Consider the following 16,858-nt stretch of genomic DNA (forward strand, 5'->3'; position numbering starts at 1 on the left):
TCCTTTCAATTTCATTTTTTAAATTCATCAATCAATCCTTTCATTTATGTGATAGGCCTGCATTTAAAATGAATATTTACCATAAATTAAAGGTATCTTATATTATTAGATATATTATTATAAAACATGCTTTAGTTAAGGAGTTATTGATACTTCAAGTACAAAATGACGATATAAAATCATGATAAAATACACTTTTAAGTATTAATCACCAAATGAATTCTATTTTTTTCTAGAAAGTTAAGACAATTTCCTACAACTTTCATGTTTTCAAGTGGTTCTAATTCTGACGTTATCAATGACGTTTTAGCAGACAAAAGAAGATAATGATTGTCACCAAGTCAAGAATTGGCCACCCACTCATCAATTAGTTATAAAATCAATAGTTTCTAATCTTGGCTTATAAAAGGAGACATTTGTCATGCATTTAATGATCTCGGTATTCATATCAAGCTCATTCTCTTGCTTTCTCTTTTTGTATTTTTGTAATGCTTGAGTTTTATTTTTATTAATATCTTGTTTATACCTTTCAATTCCTTTTCTTTACTTAGTTAACTTTTATCTTATTTATATTTTTATCTTATTTATTTATGTTTCTCTCTTTCATTATGTTTAGTTAAGTTTATTATTATTATGTCAAGGTGAAAAGGTTACACTAATGGTGTAAGAATAAGTATAGTGTAAACTCAATATGGACTTTAATGTTTGATACTAACATGTTTTATAATCACTTTTTAATACTTTGTTTGTTAAATGACTAATCTGGATTTATATTGTATAACATTTGGTACAACAAATGCTTTACACTTTCATAGCTCAATTGTATGGTATAACCTATACCTGTACTATGAAAGGAACTTTATTTGTTGTTAGCATAAATTATAATTATGAATATCTCACAATATTTACAAGTATTAATATTATTTGAATAAGATAACTAATGTAATCATGTTAACAATTTATAATCGGATTAAACCTCCTTTATGTATCGTTTCCATTTGAGTAATAAGAGTTTATGCTGGATTGAACCTCTTTTATGTATCGTTTTCATTTGAGTAATAAGAGTTTATGCTATATTTACTTAAAATACCATTTGTGGATTCTCTAAACTTGATATTTGTTGTTATTATTATTTAATCCTTACGTTAATTTTTCATTTCCACGTTCTCCTCAACTTCTTTTTTTTTTTTTATTACTAATATTATTATTATTATTATTTTTGTTGTTGTTATTGTTGTGTTATTATTATTTATAATTTATACAATTAATTTGCTTGTGGTTCGACTCTGATCTTGTCAGTTATTTATTATTTTGATATTCCTATATTCGGAAGAAAATATCAATCTTTTGGTTATGTTAAATATAGAGTTATTTTATTTTATTATTTTATTAAAAATAAAATAATTTTTTATTTTTTTTTGTTTAGCCTATTTATAATCTATTTAGGTTAAACTAATTCTTATAATTATTTATTTTTGTATTAAAACTCCAATTCTTTTTATTTTTATTTTTTAAATTGTTTAACCGTCGCAAATGAACACCCTCCGCCACCACCACCCTTCACAGCCCCTACACCCACCCCCAAGCTAGCGGATACCATTCGCACAGAACACGGAGAGGAGACCACTTTTCTAGAAAGAAATATACTTTGAGATTCAATGATACCCTTATCCGTTAAGAAAAAAAAAAACCCTAAGCAACGTCTCCCATGAAGAAAACTACAAAAAAAATGAAATCATTATTTTATTATGTATTGAAAAGAAAACTTGTATGCATCCATGTAATAAATTCCTACATGGCTTAGCTACCGGAATATCCACAGCTCTTCATGATTTTTGTTGTATTACGATGCTTCAACTCTTTTTCATGCTCTACCATAAACTCAAGCAACACGGTCGATTTTGAATCAGATTGTCATTTTGTGTCCCCAAATCCACCAAAATCTGAAGCTTTTTAAATCATATGATGTTGGGATATATATGAAGCAGATTAGAAATGCTGAATTCGACGCATCAATCAAATCAAGGTTGATCGACCGCCTTTTCTTCATCGGAGGAGAGCTAGGTGAGCTCCTTCTTCAGCACGTGAAAACCCGTCTCTCCATGGTTCTTCCTTCCACAATCTCGCCTCCTCTCTTCTCTCTCCTGTTTTCATCACCTGTAAAAATAACGAGGCAGAGCATGAATTAGCCCAGGCCAAAGAGCCCTTCCTTCTAGTACAATTACCCTTCGTTTGTATAACACGCGCTCTTCAAGTAAAACAATCTTCAAAAAAGGCGGGGTGGGGGGCCCTTTTACACTCTCCTTCCATTCAAACCAAAGCTCTCTTTTTGATGGAAAAAAGTCACTAATCTCTCTCTCCTAACGAGTTAGGATTTGTTTTTTTTTTTTTTGCTTGAAATTATAATCGGGTACATTGCTATTTCCTTCTCGATTCTCTCTTTCTTTAATCATCTTGTTTGGTTTTGTTTTGATTATTGTTTGAGAAATCCTTGAATTTAGGGTTCTGTGGTTTTGATACTAAATCAGCTCTTGCATGTGCATGTGATGAGTTTTGATTTTGAATTAAGAGAAAAACCTAATTAGAAATGTAATTATTGAGTTTCAATTAAAATCCAAAACGGTTGTTGTTTCAATGCTGAGATCCTAAAGAATGCTTTTTATTTTTTATTTTTTTTATGGAGAGTTGGCTCTCTTGCTGGTTTTGATTCCTTTTTAACTTAAAAGTGCAGGTCTTTGACTGTCGATGCCGACTAATCCGAGAGTTGTGAAAGCCTTTAGGGCTATGAAGGCGCTTGGAATAAGCGAAAAGCAAGTTAAACCTGTGTTGAAAAAGATGCTAAAACTGTATGAGAAAAATTGGGAGCTTATTGAAGAGGAAAATTATAGAGCTCTTGCGGATGCCATTTTTGATGAGGAGGAGTCTAAGGTGCGCTTCTTTTATTTATTGCCTTTTCTTTGTAATTTTTTTGAAGGCTTTCTAAACGTGTTTGTTTGATATCTGTCTCAGGTTCCTGACGAGAATGATGATGCTACTGTAAGTGATTCGTTTCTTTTGATGGTAATGTTGTGTATGTTTTCCTGTCTGCCTATATCTTCTGACATGCCTCTTGGCTATTTTGACTTGCAGGAGGGAACTTTTGAGGAAAAAACTCGGATTTCTAATGAACCTGAGCGGCCGTTCAAAAGGTTGCGTAGAGGCCAAGATGGGCAAGGTTCCTCCCCGCCTAACAACAGCGACCTACTGTTGGCTGGAAGTCCTTTAAGAAAGCCTAAAGTGGAGGGGAAAGTGCTGCCTGGTGCAAAATCCCTACAGCAGTCTCTGGAAATGAGAAATTCACAACCCAGGCCTATTTCACTTCAGAATCCTGCTGGAAACATGAGCTCACAAACTATTTCTCCTGGTTGCTTGGCGGTGCAGGAACACTCTAGTCAGTCTGATTTATCTGATATGGATGGAACATTGTTGTCTGATTCACTTTTTTCATGGAAGCAGCGATCATACAAGGGAAAAGAACCTATATTACCTGAGGCTGCTCCACAAGAGAAAAGACCTAATTTAAAAGGATCATTGCAAGCAGTGCACATCAAGGACCCCGTAGTTCAGCCAAGCGCTTTTCTCTCACCCAAACAGAAAGTGCCTCATTCTCGTGCTCTGATCAAGCCTAAAGACGAGCCATTTACTGGTGACATGCCTTTTGAAGACGCTAGGCAACCTATTGCAATTATCCGACCAGGTAAATTATTCCACTCATGGGCACTGGGGAATTGAAGAGTACTGTTTCTAACCATGAATGATATATCTATTTTTTCCCCAAGTATTTAATTTGAATGTCAAAACTGCAATTTGTGTCTTTCTTATTGGTTGATTTTTTTTTTCTTGTGTAAAGGATTTGAATGTCGACTTGGCAATTGGTGCTATTCTTTTTGGGCTGATTTTGGTTTCTTCAACCTTCACAGATTCTGCAAGCAAAGAACAATCTCTTATTCAAAGAGTTTCTTCATGCAAACAGCATCATCAAGAACCTCAAGCATCCCAATTTTTAGCTGGAGAAGATATGGAAGATAATGTTCCAGTTTCATCAAGTCCGGCAAGAGATAGCTGTGAACTTGCAACCATTCCAGAAGACTCTCTGGCTAGCTTAGAGATTGCCACCTCAGCTCTGGGAGAGGTGAAGATTTCTCTGAGCTGCAACTCTTTGCTTGGAAGACCAAATTTTCATATGCCTAGTCAAGATGAACTTCTGAAATCAATGCAGGAGAAATGTCTCCGAACTTACAAAATCATCGATCCAAACTTTTCTGTCATGCAAATACTGAAAGATATGTGTGAATGCTTCTTGGATTTGGCAACTGATTCCTCTCATGAACATGAATCGCAGGAAAGGATTGTGAATGTAACACCAGCTCTTGATCTATTGAAGAAATCTGTTGGTGATGGTGGCATGATGAAAGAAAATAACCATGTACCAGCCTATGTTGCAAGGGGATCAGTTGATGCTCGTCACTTCGATGAGGTGGCTGCTTTTAAAATTCCAAGACCACTACAACCTCCGAATGTTTTGGAGGCTGTGCAGGTGAGTGAAGAGGCTATTGAAAATGGCTGTTCTGGAAGTGGCAAATTAAATGAATTTGGAGATGCTGAGTTTGGTAGTTTGATTGTGGTTCCACAGAGTCAACTGACTCCTGATGAGTTTAGGTCCCTTCATTATCGAACTGACATCACTAAGGGAGAGGAAATGGTTGAGATTCCATGGTTGAACGAAGTAAACACAGATTTTCCTCCATTTTTTAACTACATACCCCAGAATCTGATTTTTCAGAATGCTTATGTCAACTTCACTCTCTCTCAAATTAGGGCTGAAAATTGCTGCTTGGCTTGTATTGGTAATTGTTTGTTGTCATCTACACCTTGTGTTTGCTCCAGTGACACTGAGCATGGTTTTGCATACACTTTAGAAGGCCTTGTCAAGGAGGATTTCTTACAAGATTGTATCTCTCTGACTCGGGATCCTCAGCGACAATGCCTTTCTTATTGTAGAGATTGCCCACTGGAAAGATCAAAAAACGATGAGATATTGGAACCATGCAAGGGTCACGTGAAGAGAAAATATATAGAAGAATGTTGGAGCAAATGTGGCTGCCACAAACAATGTGGAAACAGAGTCGTGCAGCGAGGTATAAGGTGCAAGTTGCAGGTATGGGTATTGGAATTTATTCAATAGAATTCAATTATCAAAATTTGTTAAATATTAAAAGTGGAAAAAAAACTAGCAATAAAATTTTATTTATAAAATAATTCCCAATAGAAATCCTCAAATACACAGAAATTGAGAAACGGTAATAATTATTTGGTTCGTTTTAGAATACAAATGAACAATACAAGCGTAATATGGAAGGACAATAAAGGTTAGTGTTAAAAAGACAGTTAATATGGAAGTTAGTGAAGGTTAACACAAAACAGTTTAACTATTAGCTAGGTAGTTACGTTAGTGTTTTTTTTTTTTTTTAAAAAAAAAGAAACAAAGAATACTTTTAAATATGGAAGTGCAATAGAGGTTATAACCTTTAACGTAAATAAATAAAGTGTATGAAATTCTTATTTTAAGAAATGTAATAAATTTTAGTCAAATCAAATGTTTGGACTTATTTTGGATTGTCGTTCTTTATATAAGAAATATAATCACACAAAGTTGTTCCTCAAGTATTCTGATGTCCTCATCTTTCTTCACAATTTTTCCTCATTGCTAATTCTTTTTGTGCATCAGGTTTTCTTTACCCCTGAAGGAAAGGGGTGGGGTCTCAGAACTCTGGAATTGCTACCAAAAGGTACATTTGTATGCGAGTATGTAGGGGAGATACTAACCAACAAAGAGTTCTATGAGAGGAAGATGCAAAGGACAAGTAGCAGCAGGACTGAGAAGCATGCCTATCCTGTTCTACTTGATGCAGATTGGTGCTTGAAAGGAGTTGTAAAGGATGAAGAAGCTCTGTGTTTGGATGCGACATTTTATGGAAATATTGCTAGGTTTATCAATCACAGGTAAGTCTATATATCTGGTGCATATTTGATTTGATGAGTTGATCTCCTACGGAAATTGTTTCTGTTTTCTCTTTTTAAACTTTTCAGTTGGTTTTCCTCATTTCACATGAACTGGAAAAGGACTTGATTTCAATCTGAAAAAGAATTGATGAAAGGAGGACATGAAATTTCTGCCATACATAAGAAACCTCTCTTGTGGCAGCAATCAATGAGTTGATGCATTCTGATATAAGTTCTTGCGTTCTTGTTAGATGTCTTGATGCAAATATGATTGAAATCCCCGTGAAGATCGAGACCCCTGATCATCATTATTATCATGTATGGATACTTCATTAGGATTCTTATTATCATGTGTTTATTAGATTATATTCTCAAATTACAAAGTCACATTGGATCAATTTTTTCAGCTTGCTTTCTTCACAACAAGAGAAGTGAATGCCTTAGAAGAGTTAACATGGGTGAGCAATGTTACTTTAGTTATCCATTAATTTTTCACCATTCTGCTTATCTGTTACATAAGCCTCGTTGCTTTGATACTTTCCAATGAGGAGGTGTGGTTGGCATTATACTGTGTTTCTGAAATAAGTCACAGGTGGAAGTAGATTCTATCATGTATGTTAGTTATTTTGTGTTGTGAGTTTTGACATCGTTGTTTCGTGAGAAATGATGTCAGGTCTTTTACTGCTGTTGAAATTACAAAGATAGTACATCTAAATGTTCGCCTTTTTAAGTGACCAGGAGCTATAAATTTATTGTAGCTAGGACATGGATTTGGAAATTACATATATACACTAGTTTCTGTTACTTGTCCCTTGCTCTTCAATTTTACAATTTATATCACATGTGCAATCATTCTGGACTCTTAAGAATTGATGGCTGATGTGGCTGCAGGATTATGGTATTGATTTTGATGATACTGATCAACCTGTGGAGGTATTCCCATGCCGATGTGGCAGTAAGTTCTGCAGGAACATGAAACGTTCAAATAGTAAGTTTATTCTAAAGAGAAGTTTATTCTAAATCTTTATGAGGCATGGGGTTGAGCAACTTGGAAATTTGGCCCATTTACATTTCAATGACATAAAGATTCAATCTGTGTATGATGCCCTCTTGATGCCTACAAAACTTTCCTTGGATGCTGTAGAGTTTGCTAGGTTTAAGATCCAAAACCTATGGTTTTCAGGTCTCAAGGATAGCCTAGTAATGCCAAACTCTGTTCGCACCAGTGACAGGTCGTATAGATTCGAGCTGGCAATTAATTTTGATTTAAATTGGGAATGCAGGGATTTTTAAAAACCCATCTTTGTTCATTATCAAATATGGTGCTTTGCATTGGAGATTTCCTAGGGATGTATTTGAATGATATTCAACAGGATGGGATAGCACTTTTATATTAGAATTTTATTTTTCCAATTCAAAAGATGCTTTTATCCTCCATTTCTATTTCTGTATTTTGCTTAATCAAATTTTATGATATTGCAGCTCGTTATTTGTATTTGATAGCCCTTGGTGCTCCTCTACATTATATTTCAGAGGGTTGTATGTCGGTGAAGTCCACATATCTTGTTAAAATTGGCTGCCTTGGGCGGAATAACATAGGTCCTTCTAGATTTCTTTTGCATGGCTTATTGCCTGCCCCGCCCTCCCCATACTGTGAAGACTGGGATTTGGGGAGTGACTTCGTTGTTCTTGGGATGCTCTGTTGCTTGCAACATTTTGTTCTTGTGGACTTCATTTTCCTTCTAATGATCACCTTTTGCTCTGGTGCAGGATCTAATTCAGCAGCAAGCTGATCAGATGGGCAGATTATGAGACGGCCTCATTCTTCCACAATCCCATCCATGACGAGATTTTGAAGTGGATTTGCGCAGTTTTTCTTGGTCCTGCTGGCGATCTTGTCGAAGTCATATGATGTTATTTTGTCAAGCTGGATGGTTAATTGGCAGTGGGTCGTGCATGGCCCTAAAAATGTGTTTATGATGTATTGATTGCATAATCTACCATCCCAGTATTGAATTTTGTGTCTAAATCTGGGATTTCGTGCGGCAGCTCGGCAACAACTGGGTCATGTTTGTCTGTTTATTGTACAGGATTTTGGCTTTGTGATCTGCCCTCGTTCTGAGTCCTCCATCATATCAGGCATAAGTCATTTTTATCCGCTTTTGATTGCTCCCCATCGAAGTTGGGCATCATGGTTTGGCCACAGGCTGCTATTTGCTGGAGAGAGAGATTCCATACAAGTGCAACGCGGTATGGCTTGTTTTTGCACAAGCTGCTGCTGCTATGCGCTAATCCTATGCTAGGCACCATCCATGACCTAGTATGGAGATGCCCCTATGAGTGCTTGGAAACCAACGATCAATTCCTTTGAAATGGCAACATGATGGCATTTGAAGTAAAATGAGGAGATCACTGTGTGATTTCCTAGCAGATTATTAGTAAGCAGTTGAAAACCTTAGAAAGGTCATCCTCTGGAATGCATCCTAGCATTCTTCGACCATGCAAGGAAGCCCTTTGAACTATTTAACCAAGAACATGCCAGGATTCTATGGAGTGATTGTTGCTGTCCTGTTGCCAGCTCGAAATCTATGGCGAGGATGGGCAGATTGGCCGCCTTCTTTTAAGCTGTTTGGTTGCAAAGAACAACAGGTACATTTCGTCAAGTTAGATAATGCAAAAACAGAATTCAATTCTCTGCTGGACAACTTGCATCTAGTATGGCTGAACTCGTGCAACCTCTAGGGTATGTTTTAGGGATTAAACATATCAACAGTTATCTTCTCAACGCAGGGCAATGAGGGCATTAAAATTGTGAAAGTAGCATGTTGTGCGAGCAGATTTTATTGTCTTTGAACGTCCGAATGAGGCATCCATGCAATTCAGGGGCATTCACCGCATGTCAGCCATACACAGGTTGACATTAATCTTGCATCACAGACAGTCAGGTTCGTCATTAAATAAAGCATCATCCACTTGCATATGAAGATAAGGCGTGTGACATTATCTGCACGGCAATTCTGATGCTACATTTTGGCGAACCATCCCATGCTCTCCATGACAAAAATCTTGTATCTAGCATCAAGAAGAAACCACAACTGATCACATCATCATACATCAATCTCCTTAAGAGGACGTTTTGCAGTCCTCCAATTTCCTTCCGATATCTTCACGAATCCTGTTTGGTAGTTCTCCTTTCCACCTTTTGCTATTTTACCTCCGATCCTCTCATATACTCAGTGATCCTGTTTGGTAGTTCTGTTCGCTAATGACAAAGACTCTCTATTGTGAGGGGTGGAGAGGAGGACATCATGCTCACATCCAGAAGGCATAACAGGACAAATGCTGCCTGGATTCAGTGGGAAGAGTACTTTGTAGTAACCATCCATAATAGCTGAAAAATTGCATGTTTCAGCAACCTTTGGCATCTGTTCATGGCACAAACATCAAGCCATTGCAACCATGAAGTACATGAACCTAAATAAAATAACAAATTGCACAACATTTATCTTTTGACGAGCTTGAAAAACAGAGGATGGATATGACTACCTGATAAATGTCACGCATGTAGCCATGAAGATTAGGGTACTCAATCAGCTTCTTCTTTGTGCACTTAAACAGAACATTATACACAATATCAAACCGAATTAGAGTGGTAAACAAGCAAACATCCGCAAGAGTCAATGTGTCTCCACACAAGTATCGCGAGGTGGTCAGATGATCTTCCACCGCCTCCAGTGTAGTGAATAAACCATTCACTGCACTGTCATATGCATCTTGACTTTGAGCAAACCCACACCTACAATAACAACGAATCATTCATAAATCCTTTTTACCTTTACCCACAAAGAATAAAGAAAAGAAAACGTAAAACCCACGAAGATTAAAACCTTACCTATAAACCCCATTATTGACATTAGGATATATTAATCCATTCCACTCCCCAATCTTTCCCTTCAATTCCTTTGGTGATAAATCCAAACCTGGGTTCCGGGCCAACCCGTTAAGACCCGAATTGAAAAACTCGATTATATCATAGCTCTCATTACACCCTACTTCCTTCTTCTCCACATCCCATAACATTGGCACAGTAGCTCTCCCACTGTACCCACCTGACCTCCTTAACCCATACACACCCTTCAGATTCCGGCACCCATTAGCATTATCCCTACCCGGGACAAGAATATTCCTATCCCTGTTTGAGATAGGAATATCTTTGAATTCCCACGATCCATCTTGACCCGGTCCAGCAATTGAGACAGGGACCGCATCTTCCAGGCCCTTCAACGCCCGAACTATCAATGTCCTGTGCGCCCATGGGCAAGGTAAACCCACGTAGAGGTGAAGTGTTGTTGAGTTTTGGAGCGTAAATGGAGGGTTCAGGCGGAATTTTGAGGCGGGTCTTGTGTACCTGCCGGAGGAATCAGAGGGAGCGAGCTGGGACATCATGAGTTGCCACGTGGAGTTCCATGTTGTACGGACGGTGGATATTAGGAGTCCTGGTGGCAGTGACTGGCCCCACAATAGGTTTGTTATTGTGGAAACGATGGTTTTGGGGTTCGGTGATTGTTGATCAGGAGGGGTAGTTTGATTCAGGTATTGTCTTGGGATGACGTGGCATGAGAAGCGGTGGGTTTTTTTGGCGGCGGCGGCGCTGGTGGTGGAGAAAATCGGAAATTGGGAGCTGAGGAGTAATACATCGGACATGATGACTCTACAACGTGATAAAATGGTCATTACAGGCCTGTCTCCCGTTTGTTATTATTATAGGCCTTACAGTCATTATCGTTATTGGGTAGGGAGAAAATGGTAACTATACAAGAATGTAAGCTTAAACGGTATCGTATTCAGAATAGCTAACAGTTAGGCTGCCTCTCGCCAATATTGAGAGTCGGGCTCCTAAATCATCAAGAGAGTTTATTAAATTCATTTAAGTGCCATTTATTGAATGTGAAGATGTATTCTTAAAAAATAAATTATTTACCTGTTTTACGTTACAGGTAAGATTAAGTTTTTAACAAAATTAAAAAAATATTTAATTATTACTAATATATTTTTTAAAGAAAAAAAATTCAAAATGTATAAAAATTGATATGAAATAATTTGTTTAGCTTGGCAACACTAAATATAACCCGGATAATCATAAAAAAACAAAATTTGATTGAAAAACATGTTGAACTATAATTTTTTTTTTAAAAATATTAAAATAACAATATATTGAATCGATTGGGTTAACCCAAGTTAACAAATAAAATTTATGAATCAAGTAATGAGACTATGATAGTCTCATAAAAAAGCAAATAAGAATATATATTGAAGCTCTTAGTCAACGTAATGGTAAAGAATAAAGAAAAAAATTAATAAAAAAATAAAAAAATGAGTCAACCTAAATTGATTTGTTAAATTATAATGTTTAATTTTCAATCAATCCGACATTGAAAGATAAAATAAAAAAAAATCAATTAAAAAATATTTGAATCAAACTAATTTAGCCCGTCAAACCCTTGACTTGGATTATAAGATTAAAATAACCTCACAAAAAAATAAAAAAAAATATAAAATTTAATTCTTAATCAAGCTAAATGATGAAGGATGAAAATGAAAAAAAATTAATTATATAGAAGGAAAAAAAATTCAAATCAACTAAGTTAACCTTCAAAAATCGTTACTTGGGTAATAGATTAAAATAAATCCATAAAAAATAACATGAAATAAATTATGAAACTTGATTCTTAATATATATATATATATATATATATATATAGACATTGTAAAGAGGAATTTCCCCTCCTTAATTAGTTTAGGTTAATAATATCTTAAAAAATAACTTATTTTTTTAAAGAATTTATCATTGAACAAAAATAACGTTAAAATTTATCATAATTGATAAATTATATCAAAAAATTATTACATAGACATGATGATGGACAATAATCTAAGTAGAATTTTGACATAATTATTAAATTTGTTGACATTTTTTTGTGATGGATGCATTACTAATTACTTTATTTCATAATTATACATTCTAAATGTGATTGACTAAATATATAATTTGTACAAATCTAAGTATTTGTGATAGTTTTATTAATTTAGTCCATGATCTGGATTAATTTTGTATAACAATATTTTTAATAATTTTCATAGTTTCATAAATTATATATTTAATTTTTTTTTTTAAAAATTAGTTACAAGTTAATTATTTTCATCCATTTCATTTTCTTTTAATTTTTTTAATCCTTAACTAAATATAGAAATAAAGTCCATAATATAGGGACATCAATGAGAAAAGATGTGTTATATATATATATATATATAATTGTTGACATTATTTTGTGATGGATGCATTACTAATTACTTTATTTCATAATTATACATTCTAAATGTGATTGACTAAATATATAATTTGTACAAATCTAATTATTTGTGATAGTTTTATTAATTCAGTCCATGACGTGGATTAATTCTGTATAACAATTTTTTTGAATAATTTTCATAGTTTCATAAATTATATATTTAATTTTTTTAAAAAAAAATCAGTTACAACTTAATTATTTTCATCTATTTCATTTTCTTTTAATTTTTTAATCTTTAACTAAATATAGAAATAAAGTCCATAATATAGGGACATCAATGAGAAAAGAAGTGTATATATATATAAAAAAGCATGCATGACACTATAATGATTTATTAATTTAGGGAAAGTTATCCATCAATCTATGATTTGGATAAAATTGTATTAAAAAATTATACTTTGTAGTGCACGGAACACTTTATCTTTTATATCTCTTCCATTTAAAAAAAGTAAAAAAATAATATTTACTATTTTACATGTTTGTCATTAATTTTCATTTAATGTCTAAAATTCCCCTAAACACAATAAATAACAAAAATGTCATTGAGTTTATTGTTGATTTTTTTAAAAAAAAATATAGTTGTAACTCCCACCTTTATTGATTACAACAATACCACTATAAACAATTATTTAAGAATAAAAACATTATTTTGTTCTCAAAACACCCTAAAAATTACAAAAAGCATGACAACATCATTTTCTTCTCAAATAACCTCCAAAAGTTCCAAATTCTAGCAAATTTTAAAAAGCATAAGAACACCATATTGTGCTTTAATCTTCACTTAATTTTCACCTAACAACATTGCTAATCACAACCTAACATACATTGCCTCAGTCTCTATCAAATTTAACAAATAAAACACTACATCATCAACATACCATCATCTACATCAAATGCTACTTAGAAAGTTGTAATAGTTTGGATGAATTCAAGTTCAAACGTAGAAGGTGCAAGAAATGTTAAAAAAAAAAAAAACTGTTAGGATATTGAAAATAAAAGCTAGTAAGAACAAGTTATTCTATAGATGTGATGATACGTCATACGACGATAATTTCATTACTTGGTGTAAACCTATAAATGAAATTGAAATGATTGTAATAGGTGGAGGAGGTTCTTATGATATCGATCGAATACTAGATGAATTGAAGAAAATGAAAGATGAACTACGTACAGTTTAGATCAAGAATTGTATTATTATGTTGTTTATATCTAACGAATAAAATAAAAACATAAGGCAACTTTGATCCACGACTACATAACATATATAGTGCAAAACATTTTAAATATTAGTTGTCTTATCGAAAAGCATCAACATTAATTTTTTTTTACCAAAAGCATCAACATTCAAACACATTTAGAAAAATCATAAATATTCTAACATTCTTAGCAATGACAGCACTAAAAATCACCAATCTTTTTTCATATATTTCAATCAATCAGCCTACTTTTGGATAAAGTGTTGAGAAGATATAAATATGCTAATAAGCTTTTTAAAGATCACATAGATTATTCAAATTAGATATTCATTTAAAACTAAAGAAATATTCAGGTGCCCTAATAAAATCACATGTGTAGAGGATTATGATAAGGATGTATTAATATCACCTTTAGTAAATTTGCTACATTTGCCACTATTTGAGTCTCTCATAGCACCATTACTAGATTTCCTCTTAATTATACCACCTCTTAAGCTTCTTATAGCATCAATATTGGATCCCCTTTTAGATCTCCCAACTTTACCATAACCTCTACCCGAAATCTATTAAGCATTTTCCCTTTAGCAAGTTCTAGAATTATGGTTATATTGCTTGCAATTATTGTATCTAAGTGTTGAAGCCCTCTTCCTTACCATACCAGGTTGATCATCTTTATCTTTCTTTATTTGATCCTTTCTTAATCTACCAATACACCTTTTCAAGTTAGGGGGGAGTAATACCATCTCTTTCCTTTGAATCGAGATCAACTTCAAATAAGGTTGCACAACAATACAATATGCTTTTATCAAGATTTCAACACTATAATATATGACATGATCAAAAAATTGATATCTTTTTCTAAGTGCAGGAGTGCCAAAATAATAAATAATCCAGTAAGATCGAGATCGAACCATAGGAAGGTGAACTATATAAAAATTACAATAACAACAAAAACAACAACAACAACAATAACAATAAGTTAAAGAGGACTTTGAGATGTAAGATTAATATGAAGATTAAACAATGATAAAAACAGTTATCAAGGTTAGAGGATCTACTAATAGTATTTTAAATAAGTATAATATAAAGTCTTTTTATTACTCAACTGAAAATCACTCACAAAGAAGGTTCCAATCAAATGATTTATCCTTAATAGTTCATTATAAATTTTAACATGATCATATTAATTATCTTATTTAAGTAACACCAAACTTTTAAATATTGTCAGGAATTCATGATACTAACTTATGTTAACAACAAATTAAGTTTCTTCTATAGCACAAGTATAGGTTATACTATACGGTTGGCTATGAAAGTGCCAAACATTTATTGTACCAAGTGTTATACAACACAAATCTAGATTAACCATTTAACAAGTAAGGTATTAAGAATTAGTAAGATAAAAAGATAAGGCATGTTAATAACAATCTTTCTTATATATAAACATTGAAGTCCATGTTGAATTTATATTATACCCATTCTAATACCATTATTGAAACCTTTTCACCTTAATATAATAAAATTAACTAAACATAATGAAAAAGAGAAACATAAATAAATAAGATAAGAACATAAATAAGATATAAGTTAACTAAGTAAAGAAAAGAAGATGAAAGGCATGAATAAGAGATTAATAAAAGAAAAACTTAAGCATTACCAAAAATATAAAGAGAGAGAGCAAGAACATGATCTTATGTCTAAATGCATGGTAAATACCTCCTTTTATAGGCTAAAACTTGAAACTATTGATTTGTTGACTAATTATTGAGTGGGTGGCCACATCTTGATTTGGTGACAATTCTTATCTTTTGGTCTGAATAAAACGTTATTTCTAACATCAGAATTTGAGTAAATTACCCGCATGAAAGTTCTAGGAAATTATCTCAACTTTCCAATAAAAAAAATGAGGTCATTTGGACTTCTAGAACTCGAGATATGGGCTGAACACTGAATAGTGTCTAAGTTGTAAAATAAATTTTAACTTCTCCATTGTTGCTATAATTTGAACTTGAAAATAGCCTTTTTGAATCTTGCATTTGTATAAAATTTTTAGGCCCATGTCTTCGCTTTCAATCCATATAGAGCATATCCAAATCCAAGTTCTATAGCTCCAAATATGACTCAATAACTGAACAATGTTCTAGTTTGGACTGAACTAACATCTCTTTTCTAAACTTAACCCTCTCTTTGTCTTCTCAATTTCAGTAGTTAAACTCATCAATCAATCCTTTTGTTTATGTGATAGACCTGCATTTAAGATGAAAATTTACCATAAATTAAAGGTATTTTATATTATTAAACATGTTATTATAAAATGTGCTCTAGTTAAAGAGTTATTGATACTTCAAGTGCAAAATAATGATATAAAACTTTGAGAAAAATGCACTTTTAAGTACTAATCACATCTCCAACCAGCTTATTACTAGTCCCTAGTAATTAAAGTGTTAAAATAGAAAAATAATTTATAAGTTCCACAAAGTAAGACATTCATCATTCCACTTTCATTAATCTATTTAGATAAACAAACTCTCATTAAATTTATATATATGCTCAATACCTCTTAAACAAGATATTAATAAACCTTTCTTTTTATGTGCTGAATGTATGAAAATATAGATGATGGAGCTTTTATTGGAAGAAAATAATATTTTTTTTTAATGTTTAAGGTTAACTTCTTTATGTTGAGATTATTATCTCTTTTTCTTATTTTTTTAAATATATATACATATAACTTAAAACACAATGCATATTTAACCCACGTAATGATCTTTAGGCTAATGACTCCTAGACTAGCTGGTCTTAGAGCATTAAGTGTTGAGACACCCCTTCGATCTTAATAACTCAGGTTACAGCTTCCAAGTCAGTTGACTTTAGGGTATCAGGTGTTAAAACACCCCTTTGGGCTAATTGCTTAGGTTAAGGAGACTACAAAATTAAATTTATCTATATTTTTATTTATTTATTTAATTACATTTATTATCATTTTTTTTTCAAATTATAAGCTATCCCTTTTCTTTAGTTGTTACTTTTAACAAAAGAACATAAATAATATAATAATCCAATGTGCAAACCACAATTATATGTTAAAGTGTGTATATAAAACTAAAGGTTTAAGAATACTTGTTAAATGAGTATATGAGCAAAATCAAATGATAATAATGTGAGAGTTTGTAAACTTGAATATTTGAAGAAGTATTCTACTAGAACTTGTTATGAATATTGCAAATAACCATTGAAAAATATTTACTAAGATGTGTCTCAAGAGTCAAT

At 33.0% G+C, this 16,858-nt stretch overlaps 2 protein-coding genes across 5 annotated transcripts; one reads left to right on the forward strand and one right to left on the reverse strand.

The window, feature by feature from the left end:
* The first annotated feature begins 1,613 nt into the window (after positions 1–1,613).
* Positions 1,614–9,033, forward strand: LOC105118885 (histone-lysine N-methyltransferase SUVR2-like). Of its 4 annotated transcripts, none has more exons than XM_011016941.1 (11): positions 1,614–2,064; positions 2,732–2,928; positions 3,010–3,036; positions 3,130–3,736; positions 3,960–4,171; positions 4,382–5,197; positions 5,768–6,042; positions 6,294–6,360; positions 6,450–6,500; positions 6,934–7,030; positions 7,813–8,199. In XM_011016941.1, the coding sequence occupies exons 2-11, from the start codon at positions 2,746–2,748 to the stop codon at positions 7,833–7,835; spliced, it is 2,358 nt and encodes a 785-aa protein (XP_011015243.1). In that variant the 5' UTR covers positions 1,614–2,064; positions 2,732–2,745; the 3' UTR covers positions 7,836–8,199. The 4 variants fall into 4 exon arrangements, 3 of the variants coding, with proteins under 3 accessions (XP_011015243.1, XP_011015242.1, XP_011015241.1); XR_841041.1 differs by adding an exon at positions 8,833–9,033 and having other exon boundaries at positions 1,616–2,064; positions 3,960–5,197; positions 7,813–8,691; XM_011016940.1 differs by having other exon boundaries at positions 1,615–2,064; positions 3,960–5,197; positions 6,934–6,997.
* On the reverse strand, positions 8,996–10,801 carry LOC105118884 (Glutathione S-transferase family protein). The gene is made up of 3 exons (XM_011016938.1): positions 9,935–10,801; positions 9,589–9,838; positions 8,996–9,467 (listed from the first exon to the last, which is right to left on the reverse strand). The coding sequence occupies exons 1-3, from the start codon at positions 10,774–10,776 to the stop codon at positions 9,276–9,278; spliced, it is 1,284 nt and encodes a 427-aa protein (XP_011015240.1). The 5' UTR covers positions 10,777–10,801; the 3' UTR covers positions 8,996–9,275.
* Positions 10,802–16,858: the final 6,057 nt, after the last annotated feature.

This window comes from Populus euphratica, unplaced genomic scaffold (assembly GCF_000495115.2).
Source record: "Populus euphratica unplaced genomic scaffold, PopEup_1.0 scaffold2314.1, whole genome shotgun sequence".
Lineage (NCBI taxonomy): Eukaryota > Viridiplantae > Streptophyta > Magnoliopsida > Malpighiales > Salicaceae > Populus > Populus euphratica.